This window comes from Xiphias gladius, chromosome 4 (assembly GCF_016859285.1).
Source record: "Xiphias gladius isolate SHS-SW01 ecotype Sanya breed wild chromosome 4, ASM1685928v1, whole genome shotgun sequence".
NCBI classification, from domain to species: Eukaryota; Metazoa; Chordata; class Actinopteri; order Istiophoriformes; family Xiphiidae; genus Xiphias; species Xiphias gladius.
The window spans coordinates 24643899-24657809 of record NC_053403.1 but is presented as its reverse complement, the minus strand read 5'-3'; the positions used below and the strand labels follow the sequence as shown (position 1 = coordinate 24657809).

The 13911-nt window shown below is 42.5% G+C and overlaps 1 protein-coding gene across 3 annotated transcripts in view; it reads left to right on the top strand.

The window, feature by feature from the left end:
* slc16a10 (solute carrier family 16 member 10) overlaps positions 1–12881 on the top strand; it is a 39633-nt gene extending 26752 nt beyond the window's left edge. For all 3 annotated transcript variants that reach the window (XM_040126222.1, XM_040126224.1, XM_040126223.1), the window contains exons 4-6: positions 7723–7866; positions 8256–8484; positions 12541–12881. In XM_040126222.1, the coding sequence (XP_039982156.1) occupies positions 7723–7866; positions 8256–8484; positions 12541–12767 (600 nt within the window). In that variant the 3' untranslated portion in view covers positions 12768–12881. The remainder of the gene's footprint in view (positions 1–7722; positions 7867–8255; positions 8485–12540) is intronic.
* Positions 12882–13911: the final 1030 nt, after the last annotated feature.

Genomic DNA, 13911 nt, shown 5'->3' with positions numbered 1-13911 from the left:
TCTTCCTCATCACTGTGGGTGCATGGCTGCGTTTCTTGGCACAGTGGAATAGCACATAACTATTGGCATGACTGTGCAAAGCCTGTTTCTGGAAAGAGATGTTGAACTTTTAATCTTTTCAACATGTAATTTTTCAATGCCGTGAGCTCCAAAGTTAATTCCATTCATTTTTCATTGTACTGAATGAAGGCAGAAATCTTAAAGACAGATAAATCAAAATTTGGACAAATAAAACCAAAACTTTCTGTGTCACAAGCAAGAGATTTTAAGTAACTTGGATGTACTGAGCCAAAAGCAGAAACTGATGTTCAGTCTGAATGTTTATATACCAAATCTTGAACCTTTAACGTGACTGCATCCCACAAACTGTACATCATGTCTCACAGATACTGAGATACTAGCTGTGCGGTCCCGGAGAATGTAGCCAAATATGACAGGAAGACTCAACCTTCAGCTCGAATTGCAGTCAAGACACAGTTCTGTAAACAGGTGTCTCTTTCCTGAATTAGCCTTTATTTTGGTTAAAAGATGGGGAACTGACTTTGGAGAAAACATATTCTTGGGAGGGCTGTGGAGGAGAGCCTGGATGTGTCAGACGGGCTTAGGAGGTGACTGTTTATTTGGACATGGTGACTCTGTTATTGGAGGGAGATCAGCCTATCAGAGGGATCCCAGCTTGTTTTCTCAACACTTCTTTCTTCAGTCTGCTACTCAGACTGGGACACCACAGGGGCCCGGCTGCAGCCTCAGTGCCACCCCTGGCCTTTAAACCCCCAGCGGCTGTTCTTCCCTAGACACAGTACCCCCCCCCCCCCCCCCGCTCTTAAGGCCAAGCCCCAGCCTTGTGACACTTCACGCTAAGAAAAAGCACGAAAAAAACATGGGTCAAACGTCACTTTGTTCAGCCTTTCAGGAAGTGAGTCCTATCAGGCCCTCAAAACCTCTCCATGCTTTTCATTCTCTGACGTGAACGTGTGTGAGAGTGAGAGAGTGTGGCGTGTGCCTTTTGAAGGAACACTGCCCCAGCTCTGTGTGTGTGTGTGTGTGTGTGTGTGTGTGTGTGTGTGTGTGTGTGTGTGTGTGTGTGTGTGTGTGTGTGTGTGTGTGTGTGTGTGTTTTTTCTCTTTCCACATCAAGCTGTACATATTTGAAGACTGTAAAAGAGTCCAGTTTTCTGGGTATTGCTGATTGGAGATAAGTGAGTTGATAAAAGGTGTGGTATTGCCAAGGGCACCGTGCTAAAGGAATTTGAATAGACTCTCTCTGCCGCTTAGATCAGAATGAATGGAAGATCAGAATGGATTCACATTAGTAGCATACAGAATGGTACTTTTCAGTACAAAGCTTTCTTTGTTTTTAGATTATGCTTGTTTCAGTGTGTTTAATGAGGAGCACCTGCAGGGCTGTGGTGTGTGGGCTGGAAGAGTGCTAGATGTTTAATGACCATTAAAAACAGCCAAGGCGAGACAGCTGAGAGAATGTGGCTTGTTGCAGCACTAAGGTTCTGAAAGTTCAACCTAAAACATACTATTAAAGCCAGTTTCAAGAGCGTACTAAGGGTGTGCCGATTTGTAATTTATTTTTTATTATTCCTGTGGTTAAGTGAATGCAGCATGTCATGTTAATTCCAGCAACTATAGATTTTTGTTTTCACAGCGGACATATTCATTCATCATAGAAGCAGAAGCAACAGGTGTTGCTCATAACATAACAATGGCTGTGATACATGTATGTATTGCAGTAAGCCATGCCAGTGAACACAAAACCAGGGCTGTGGAATTGTCGCATGTGAATGACATTCAGCCACCATTAATGTTATTAATATTAATTACACCTGCGTTTGCCTGATGTGAGAAAGCTCTACGGTGGAGTTTAAAGGATAAGTCTGGCGACATTCTGTATTGTTGCCAGCAAATCCCATTTAAAGATCAAAATTAACAATGAATTGTTCCTACTAGGAAGTATTGTGTGTGTTGTCCAAAAACTATTCAATACACATTAACGAGCGACACTGTTGCACTGGGTGTTCCATCATTACGATGAACACACGTCCTACTTTGTTTTGACCCAGTCCCACATACACCGTCCTGCTGCCATAAATACTCACAAAGACCATGAAATGTAGATTAATGCGCTACTGATAAAGTTCCCCAACAAATGCATTATTTCCTCCTGTATGAGCAATGTTTTCCAGAAACTACAGTGCCCAGCTGTCAAGAAATGATTTTGCCTTTTTTTTTAAAATGAAACTTTATATTCATGACACATTTTGTAAGATTTACATCTTCAGCAGGAACCAGTGGGATTGAGGCTGACTACCACAGGCAGTGTAGGGAAAGCAGAAAGTAGTAAGAGACAAACTAATGTCTTGGATTGGATTGGATCATTTAATGGGATTGAATGACAGTAAGAAAATTGTGAGATATCACCAGCCTTATTCTACAACAAACATTTAAAAGATCGACACCATGTGCTACTGTCCGTCCCTGAAAGTCGAACAAATGAGGAACCTTTCCAAAATCTCCATATTCCCTCTACACTCGAGACCATTATCCATTGCAGCCACAAGGCATGTTGCTGTTTGAGTGAGAATTTGGAGTCTTTTTTCTTTCTTTTTACTTAAACACCTCTCTCACTCTTATTATGGAACCACTGGTGTTACTCATCTATCCACTTTAACATAAAGGTCAATAAGTCATGCAGAATCATGCATCACTCATCAGGAAGGGAGACAGAGCTGAAAAGGACTTAGAAGTCGAACTGCTCTGCCTGCATCGGATGCATTCGTGTGTCTGTGTGTGTTTATTTTGCAAGGTTATAACGTTCTATGCCAGAAGGCCACCTGCCAGGCTCTGAGTTGCATCACACGAAAGTGAGCTTGTGTTCCTGAAAACCTGATCAAAGACACGCACGCCCTCAGAAAGCACACTGTCAACCTACATCCTGCTGCAATCTTTGTTGCTCTTAAACGCAACGCTGATAAGAAACAGTGCTTCATCAATTTAAATATAATTAACTTTTCTAAATATTTGCAAAGACTTTTTTGACAAGGTTTTTCAGTGTATTGTTGAGGGGGGTGACAGATAGGGTGCAGTAGTGTTTGGAGACTGCAGACAGACTGATAGTTGGTAAAGACTGATCCGCTTGTGTTTAGATTCCAGATCTCCATTATAAACAGTAGTATGATAAAGGCTGGAACGGGGGTGGTGTGGTCGCTGCTGAATCTGTAAGTCCATCTGATCTCTTTAAAGACAGAGGAGGAGCAAAGTTGCACTCTCTCTCTTTTTATCTGTAATGGCTAAACACGAGACACAGCACCATCCTGCAACCTCGCAGGAAGCCTCGAATTCATTACAGACATAACTGATACAGTGTGTGAATGCGTCAGAGTTCAATAGCGAGAGTCTTCTTGTGTCTGCCTGGAACATCCATTAGCATTCACCCAGCTGGTCACTATGACAGGGGCCATGTTTTATTGATTTTCTCCTCATGTCTGTCCAGTAATCAACAGTGTGACATCAAAGCAGAGGGATTGTGTGTCTGATAGATCGAGCTGCTTGCCTTGCTTTTCTTTACAGAAGAAATACTGAGTAATAACCCCGGGGGGCACAGCGGTGCAGTGGTTAGCGCTGTCGCCTACCGGCAGGAAGGCTCTGGGTTTTAGCCAGCCTGCCAGCCGCCGGGCCTGCCTGGGGCCCTCTGTGTGGAGTTTGCATGTTCTCCCTGTGCCTGCGTGGGTTTCCTCTGGGTACTCGGCTTCCTCCCAAAGTCCAAAGACATGTAGGTTGGGTTAAATGGCGGCGTAGCTGTTAATGTGAGCATGAAGGGTTGTCTGTCTCTGTGTCAGCCCCGTGATAGACAGACCCTCAAGGATAAGCAGTATAGCTGATGGATGGATCTCAGAGTGCTTTACCATAAAATGTAAATTATGTAGAATTCAACTGGTAATTTGTTTAAAAAAAACAGTGTCATTACAGAAAGAGATCAGAGTCCAAAATATAGAAAGTACAAATATTTCTTCCATATTTTGTGATTTTCTGGCTAAGAAAACACATTAAAAAAAACCAACATTCTTTTTTCATGATTTATCGCCAGTGACTGTGAGTGAGGATATGTCTGAACACCACTGATTATCAACCACTCACTGCTATATGCCTGATAGTGGTAATGATAAGCCAAGAGGCAGCAGTAAATTTAATTTGAACCTTTCAAACAGAACTCCAGCTGGGAGACTGCCAGTCACATCTGGCACCTCTCTGAAAATCACCTCCCCCAGACGTTAGCCTCAATTGAATGTGCGTATCGTCAGTTACTCTGCTGATGCATGTATGCATATACTGTACACTCACTGAGCCTCCAGTTTGTTTAGTACTGCTTCTTGGATGGGGGAATCCCCTCTGAGCAGGATACAGATGGTAAGTCATCCAGAGGTCGGTGCAGATGGATATGTAACTTGCAAGGGGGATAGGGGGTGATGAAGTGGAGTGCGGAGGCAGTAGACAGACAGGCCCTTTGAGGAGGACTGCTTCAGCCTGCCTGGAGGTAGAACTAGCTGGCAGGACTCCGCACAGCAGGCCCCTCTTTTCCTCTGGCTCTCAAACGCTGTGCCTCACAGTTTGGTGCTTTGGGGTAGGAAGGACACAGATACAGCAAGCAGTCTGGAATATGAACATCTGGGCTGCTTTTCTCACAGTCTGAAGTGGAAACTAGAATTCACTGGCAGCAAAAACATAAGACAAATGAGGAATGTTGAAATATGGACAAGTTTGATAAGGCTGCTGAGGAGTAGTAGGCTGTGACAGGGTAGCAACAACAAACTCCTGCGTGAAAATTGATGATACAGTACAGAGCGGAGGGAAGCCCCACTCTGTTTGGAAAACTGTGAATTTCTAGGAATCGTTAAGTTGGCGTTGGCACTGCCAAACACTTCAAAACCTCCCTTATAATTACACCCAGATTTCTGCAAAAAGTATGCAGAATGCTGAGTATCCCATGCAAGACAAGTGTCGTGCAATCAGAACATAGAAATGGATGTATGTAAATGTCCTCCTTTTTTCATTTTTACCCAGTCACTTTACTTGCTTTAAGTAGGCCAAATAATTAAATACCTGCTTAGATCTAAACTTTGGTGTCTGTTTGAAATCCTAGCATCAGTGGTCAACACCCGACTATGTGCCTTTCTGGAAGAAAATGTCTTCTGCCACAGCAGTCAGACATTAAATTTGGCCATAGTACAATAACTGCTACAACTGCTGTCGTGGATGACGTTATAAACTCGCTTGATAAAAAGCAACATTGTGTTGCCCTTTTTGTAGTTCTACCCAAGGCTTTTGACACAGTTGATCATAACATTTTGTTAAATAAGCTGCTTTTCATTCGTTTTGATGGCTCTCCTTACAGCTGGGTCAAATTATGTTAGTGTGATTTCAGTTTACACTGTTGCTGCAGATGGTTTCCAATCAAACCTGCAGATGGTGGACAAAGGTGTCCCACAAGGGTCAGTATTAGGCCTTCTGCTATTCAGTCCATGCACAATGTCTATATTTATGCTGACGAGACCATCATTTATGCCATCGACCGTACCTCAAACATTCTCCATGCTACAGTTTACTGACCTCCAGACCTCTTATTAATTTAAAGCTTTTTCTGAGCTCAAGAAATACAAAAGTTTCCATTTCACAAGAGCCTGGATTTGATGTTCTTAGTCCGATCCATACTCTCAACAGGAATCTAATGGATAAAGTACAGTACTGTAAATACTTGGTTAGATAGATTGTCCAAAATTTCTTCCATTTTTGATTACTAAAAGTAATCTCCACCACTGCAGTTGTATTTGCTGTTTCCTCTTCCATATTTTCAACATTCTTTTTTCATGATTTATCGCCAGTGACTGTGAGTGAGGATATGTCTGAACACCACTGATTATCAACCACTCACTGCTATATGCCTGATAGTGGTAATGATAAGCCAAGAGGCAGCAGTAAATTTAATTTGAACCTTTCAAACAGAACTCCAGCTGGGAGACTGCCAGTCACATCTGGCACCTCTCTGAAAATCACCTCCCCCAGACGTTAGCCTCAATTGAATGTGCGTATCGTCAGTTACTCTGCTGATGCATGTATGCATATACTGTACACTCACTGAGCCTCCAGTTTGTTTAGTACTGCTTCTTGGATGGGGGAATCCCATCTGAGCAGGATACAGATGGTAAGTCATCCAGAGGTCGGTGCAGATGGATATGTAACTTGCAAGGGGGATAGGGGGTGATGAAGTGGAGTGCGGAGGCAGTAGACAGACAGGCCCTTTGAGGAGGACTGCTTCAGCCTGCCTGGAGGTAGAACTAGCTGGCAGGACTCCGCACAGCAGGCCCCTCTTTTCCTCTGGCTCTCAAACGCTGTGCCTCACAGTTTGGTGCTTTGGGGTAGGAAGGACACAGATACAGCAAGCAGTCTGGAATATGAACATCTGGGCTGCTTTTCTCACAGTCTGAAGTGGAAACTAGAATTCACTGGCAGCAAAAACATAAGACAAATGAGGAATGTTGAAATATGGACAAGTTTGATAAGGCTGCTGAGGAGTAGTAGGCTGTGACAGGGTAGCAACAACAAACTCCTGCGTGAAAATTGATGATACAGTACAGAGCGGAGGGAAGCCCCACTCTGTTTGGAAAACTGTGAATTTCTAGGAATCGTTAAGTTGGCGTTGGCACTGCCAAACACTTCAAAACCTCCCTTATAATTACACCCAGATTTCAAAAGTAAAAAGAATGCAGAATGCTGAGTATCCCATGCAAGACAAGTGTCGTGCAATCAGAACATAGAAATGGATGTATGTAAATGTCCTCCTTTTTTCATTTTTACCCAGTCACTTTACTTGCTTTAAGTAGGCCAAATAATTAAATACCTGCTTAGATCTAAACTTTGGTGTCTGTTTAAAATCCTAGCATCAGTGGTCAACACCCGACTATGTGCCTTTCTGGAAGAAAATGTCTTCTGCCACAGCAGTCAGACATTAAATTTGGCCATAGTACAATAACTGCTACAACTGCTGTCGTGGATGACGTTATAAACTCGCTTGATAAAAAGCAACATTGTGTTGCCCTTTTTGTAGTTCTACCCAAGGCTTTTGACACAGTTGATCATAACATTTTGTTAAATAAGCTGCTTTTCATTCGTTTTGATGGCTCTCCTTACAGCTGGGTCAAATTATGTTAGTGTGATTTCAGTTTACACTGTTGCTGCAGATGGTTTCCAATCAAACCTGCAGATGGTGGACAAAGGTGTCCCACAAGGGTCAGTATTAGGCCTTCTGCTATTCAGTCCATGCACAATGTCTATATTTATGCTGACGAGACCATCATTTATGCCATCGACCGTACCTCAAACATTCTCCATGCTACAGTTTACTGACCTCCAGACCTCTTATTAATTTAAAGCTTTTTCTGAGCTCAAGAAATACAAAAGTTTCCATTTCACAAGAGCCTGGATTTGATGTTCTTAGTCCGATCCATACTCTCAACAGGAATCTAATGGATAAAGTACAGTACTGTAAATACTTGGTTAGATAGATTGTCCAAAATTTCTTCCATTTTTGATTACTAAAAGTAATCTCCACCACTGCAGTTGTATTTGCTGTTTCCTCTTCCATATTTTCAACATTCTTTTTACACTGGATAAGAACCATGAGACAGCTGCGCTCATCTCTTTTTCTTCATGTCCACAGATGAAGCACGTCGAGGAGCGTTTTGGAACAGAAGCAAGTAAAGAGGTTCTGCTCATGTGCATTGGCATCACGTCCGGTGTGGGCCGTCTCATTTTCGGCAGGGTGGCAGACTACGTCAGTGGAGTCAGCAAAGTCTATCTGCAGGCAAGTACCTGGCTTTGACGATCACAAGAACGTACTTAGAACTACTGTAGTTGTCTCCTCCAGAATATCCAGTTTATATGGTGTGCCTAGGTTCAATCAGTGTGGGTTTTTAAAGGCTGACTTTTTTCTGCTAAAGTTGCTAATAGTCGCCAATTTATGCTGATATCCAAATTTTTAATTCCTCTTTTCATGAAAAAGCTCTGAAACAGCATTTAGATGATCATGTGATGTCATGAGAGACTAAAGTTCTTCACTTCAGTTCAAACTAACTTTGACTTGGAAGGAAATTGTACCCTCATATGGAAAGTAAAAAAAAAAAAATGTAAAACTTACAAATATAACTTTGAACAGTTTGCATGTGAATACAACCCTCTCTCACCTCCTCCCAGGTGACTTCCTTCTTCGTCATTGGCCTCATGTCCATGATGATCCCTCTGTGCAACATCTTTGGTGGGCTGATTGCCGTCTGTCTGCTGATGGGGTTGTTTGACGGCTGCTTCATCTGCATCATGGCCCCTATCGCTTTCGAGCTGGTTGGGGCCAAAGACGTGTCCCAGGCCATCGGCTTCCTGCTGGGCCTGATGTCTGTGCCCATGACTGTGGGGCCCCCCATCGCAGGTAATATAGCCCGTATCAATTCTCACAATAAGCCATTGAATACAGTATGGATATGACTGTCTCAAGTCTTACTGTATATTGACCACGTTCAGATCTGGTAATTCATGGCAGTTTATTGAATTTTGCATAGTGAATCAGTCTGTCTATCTAGCCAAGGCTTGGTGGTATGGCCTAAAATTTTGGTATAATTGGAAAAATATTTTTGGTAAGCTATTGTTGGCGGTTTGGCGGGACAAGTCTAGGTAATTGATGGGAAACACTGAATGTGAAGCAGGGACGGTAAGGGTGTACTGTATATCATGGTATATGCGTTCTTCTTAAAACCAACGCAACCAATGTTGTTCCACATAATTTGCAGATTATCGTTTTCTGCTTGTTGTCTGACTTTTTAAACCTGAGCCTCGTCCATATAACGTCTTTTTTTTTTAAACCAAATATATATAAATATAAATATTCATATTTTTTATGCCAGTGACATACTCAGATATAGCCTTGACACTGAAATTATAGTGGAAGGTGTCGGTTTTATGTAATGTTGCTGTTATGATGTCAGTATCAACATCGTGGACTCTGACGTTCTCCAGACGATTCTCTCGCGAAGTTCCTTCTTCTTCTTCTTTCCGGCAGACGACGCTCGGTTTAGTGCATTGCTGCCTCCGCCTGGTGCAGTTACGTCGTTGCCACTTTAGGTCTGCGAGGGCTCTACTGGTCAGCACGGAACAGTCCAAATCCATCAAGTAGGGCGAATCCTTACCGGTGTGCTTTGTGTACTGTTTACACCGTCCATCCCTGCGATCATGTATCTGTTTTTAATGCTTTTACTCAGTTTCCTTTGAATAATTCACGACAACAGAAAGAAGTGGAAGAAGAAGAAGATCAGTTTTTCCATCTTTCAATGAATAAATCATCTGTCCGTCTTTGTAAAGCCAGTCTTTCAATTATGATCACAAATCTATTTAATAATTTAAGGCCAAATTACTGTTGTAGGCGAAGTAATTGGTTTTTAATTTGCTGCAGAAAATATTTTATTTTGTAAGATCTTCTACATATGTAGCATTTACAGAAGATGTCTAGAATTTCCTGCCATTTCTTTTGGGAGGTCTCACAAAAAAAAAAGGCAAATTTTATTATTTTTAAGATGGACCTCAGACAAACACGTTCCAGCAGCATTCTAGTAAGGCTCGTAGTCACTATCCAGAGATGAAGAAGAAGCGTGATCCCTTTTCACAAGGATATTCATAGGTCTTTTGCTCCACCTAGTGTTTATTTCGGCACCTTGTAGTTGCTGGATTTGAAGGGTGTACATGCATGCTGTATGCTCGTAGTCGTGTCTAGCCAGAGTCGTTTCATTCCATGGGACATGCATAAACTTTGGACAACACTGGAATGCACACGACTTAAGCTGCATTGTGTAAGTTCATAGGTTTCCCACCATATAAGTCAGAATCGGTAACATGCACATCAGCTCATGTGAGCTTCATGTGCCGAGTGCACGAGCCGGAGACGGAAAACCCTGAAGGAAACTTCATCTGAGTGAGGGCTTGAGCTTCACTGTAGTTTAACCGGTGAATCTCCCCAGTAATGTTTACTTGCACAAGAGAAACCGTGTTACTGGGATAGATTGAGTTATGGAGGAAACTGACAACATATTAACATGCGCTGAAGCAATCCGGTTACTGTAAATCTGTGTTTACATGCAGCAGGTAAATAATCAAGTGCGCTGTGGAAACGGACTTATTTAGACATATGAAAATCAAAATCAGAAATTCTTTATTTGGCCACTCTTCCACTACAGCTGCTTTACAACTTGGCTGTCCGTTATCCATCATAACGTGAGCACAATGTGGTTATAGTTGACTCCAGCCAGACCTCCATCCTCATTTGTAGTATCCAGTTCAATTCAGTTTTATTTATATAGAGCCAAACCATAACATACATTATCTCAAGGCTCTTTAGGGATTAAGGTCAGGACCTCGCAACGTTACAGAAAGAAACCCAACCGCTCCGCCGTGAGCAAACATTTGGCGACAGTGGAGAGGAAAAACTGGACTCGGGGTGGGACCGGTCGGGTTGAGAGGAGAGAAAAGAAGGAGAGGAGGAGAAGGGGGGGAGACCAGGAAGAGCTTTGCATACTGTTGTATTCAAGTACCGTCAGACTGGTCGTCATAATGGTAATAATAATTTTGATAATGATAGAAGCACCAATTATTATTATGATGACGATTATTATTATTTACAATACTAATACTGCAACTACTAATAATAACAATAATACTAATGATAATTGGTGCTTATATCATAATCAGCAGCATAACCAGGGGGTGGTTCAGGGCTCACCTAAACCAGCCCTAACTGTAACCTTTTTTTAAGGCTACTCCTAAACCTGGAGAGGGTGTCAGCCTCCTGGACCCAGACTGGAAGATGTTTTCACAGTAAAGGAGCCTGAAAACTGAAGGCTCTGCCCCCCCATTCTACTCTTGGAGACTCTAGGAACCACGAGCAAGCCTCCTTTCTGGGAGCGGGTAACAGGGTTCTAGATATGATGGTGTCTGACCATTAAGGGCTTTGTAGGTGAGGAGGAGGATTTTAAATTCTATTCTGGATTTTACAGGGAGACCAGCGTAGAAAAGCTAACACAGGAGAAATGTGATCTCTTTTTCTGGTTCCTGTCAGTACTGGTACTGTAGCGTTCTGGATCAGATGGAGAGTATTTAGAGACTTGTTGGGACAGCCTGATAATAAGGAATTGCAATAATCCAGCTGGGACATAACAAAAGCATGGACTAGTTTTTCTGCATCTTTTTCAAACTCCTTCCTCGTGGTTACTGAAACTACAGGCCTTTTATAATATGATACAGTCAATGGTATTTTCTTTGACTTTGTACTACTAACTGTGTCTATTTTGGGCTTTCTTTTTTTAACTCTATCTCTGTGGTTTTCTTTTTATATTATACTTAACTACAGGGAGAAAAATTAAATGAAAAAAAATAAAGGTGAACAGATCTCATAGGAAGGTACAGATCTACATTCTATTTAGACGGCATTATTAGTTATTGTTTATGTCTTTATTGTATTTATTATTTATAGAATTTTATAGATTTTTTAAAAAATAATTTGGGATTTATATATTGACCATTTGCCCAGCGTTTTACAAAATATTCTTCCTTCATTTTTAACCTATATGGGAGATTCTCCATCACCAGGATATCATTGTTTGTAATCTGGTGCATCAGTCCTGAGCCAGTTCTTAGTGATGGCTTTCTTTCCGGCCACGAGAAGAATCTTGACCAGGTATTGGTCTGCATGCACAGTTCCTTCCAACTGTCCCAGGTATAGAACAAGCCAGGATTGGGGGATTACGTTACCCCATACCGCACACAGAAGAGAATGCATACATCCCAGAAAGGTTGTATTCTCTATTGCCCCAAGGGAAGTCCGAGAGACTTGTTTTATGTGTGAGGCAAAGAACACGTCCTGGTCAAAAATGACGAATGATTTTCTATTTTCTGATAATGTTATACTGAGGTGTTTAGGGCCAAATACAGTAACTTAAGATTTGTCTGAATTTAGAAGTAGAAACTTACAGATCATGCAGGTCTTTATACCTTTAAGACATGCCTGAAGTTTGACTATTGCGTAGCAATGGAAATTTATGTGGTGCTTCCTGATAATATTGCCTAAAGGAAGTGCATGGGGTGAAAAGTATCGGTCTTAGCAGTGAGAGTGGAGCCCCTGTCTCGTGAAGTGGTCAGCAGCCCCAGCCGACAAAATCAGCGACACTGAACTAGCTAAGAATGGACACACAACTGTTCTCCAGATGATCCTGGTTGTTAATGACTCTGTCTGGCTCCAGTAAGGTCATTTTTTGTTATTGTGGGTCAAAGCCTCAGGACAAACTCCAAGTGATAACCTGCCTTAATGTCTCACACAGCAGTTGTTTCTACTGGTGTTCCACTAAAAGGAGGGTTTAAGTAAATTTTGACCTTTGACCTTCTGGACCCCTGTTGGAATCCTGATAATATCCCTATTTTTTTCTCTCCCTGTCTCTGGTTGCAGGCTTCCTGAGGGACAGACTGGGGAGCTATGATGTGGCCTTCTACCTGGCAGGCATCCCCCCGATCTTCGGAGGAGCTGTGCTTTGTCTGATACCCTGGGTGGAGGCCCGGCGCAAGAGGGCGGAGAAGGAGGTCCTGAACAAGGAGCAAGACCTTACCCAGAAGATGATAGAGCATGAGAAGGGTCAGGAAGACGCGCAATGCAAAACTGGAGAGTCTGTCCTCTGAGTGCACTGCGGAACAGACTGAAAGAGAGACACACAGGGTCAGACTGACACTGTTGCTTACAGGCAGCATTAAGATACCGTGTGTGTGTGTGTGTGTGTGTGTGTGTGTGTGTGTGTGTGTGTGTGTGTGCGTGTGTGTGCGCATGTGTGTGTGTGTGTCTGTGTGTGTCTGTGCGTGCGTGTGTGTTTGTGCGTGCGTGCGTGCGCGTGTGTTTAGCCCAGATCATAATGACTGTCTTTAGAAAGAGAAAGGTCAGAACATGCCAAAGCGATGAAACATATCAGATAGAGCAACAGGTTGAAGTACAGTTTAACATGAATGTGATCCTGAAGAACTATGCATTAGATTGATTAAATGAGACTAAACTAATCTTAGAGTAGGAAAACTTGAAGTTTAAATGAAAATGGAAAAAAAAAAACCCTGCACGTTTCGCATTTGTCACAAGGGAAAGAAGGCATGCTGTACTTTGGATTCAGTGAATCCAGTGTGACAGCTATATCAAAGTCTTGCCACAGAGGGCATTCTTAAAGGAAAGGGAGGACCTACATTACTCTTTATAGTCAGTTTCCAAACCTACCGTATACTTTTAGATGTAGAAATATGGCATAAAGAACACACTGAATTACACAAGAAATGAAACCAGTCATGTATAGGACCATTTAGCCTCAATCAACATCTTTGTTTCGTGTCGGTTCAAGGCAAACTGGTCTGCTTAAGATCTGTATGGAAGCCTGCCACCTTTTTTTGTCGTCTGCAGTGTGCGCTCAGACACAATTCCCTTCTTAAAACAGTCTTAAAGCATGCCAAAATGTACATGTCGGGGTAGTGAGTGCATAGTGTTTCAAAGGGACAGCAACTATCACTTCAGAGAAGTGCTGTGAGGGATTGTGGAGTTAGGAGCTCGTTGTTAGGGGGAACATCTGAGCTGGGAAGGTGCTCGGACACCTCAAGGGAAGCAGCTTTAAGCACAATGATTTTACATCCCGTCTGAAATGCTGACACATCATCTCAAGACAAGCAGGACTGTCCCCCAGACTGGATCCAGGAAATCTGATCTTTTATACAGTGGACTGTACTTACTGCTTAACTACCAAATGTGTGCTTGTATCTGCGGGGGGGGGGGGCATAGAGTGTTCATCTGGCC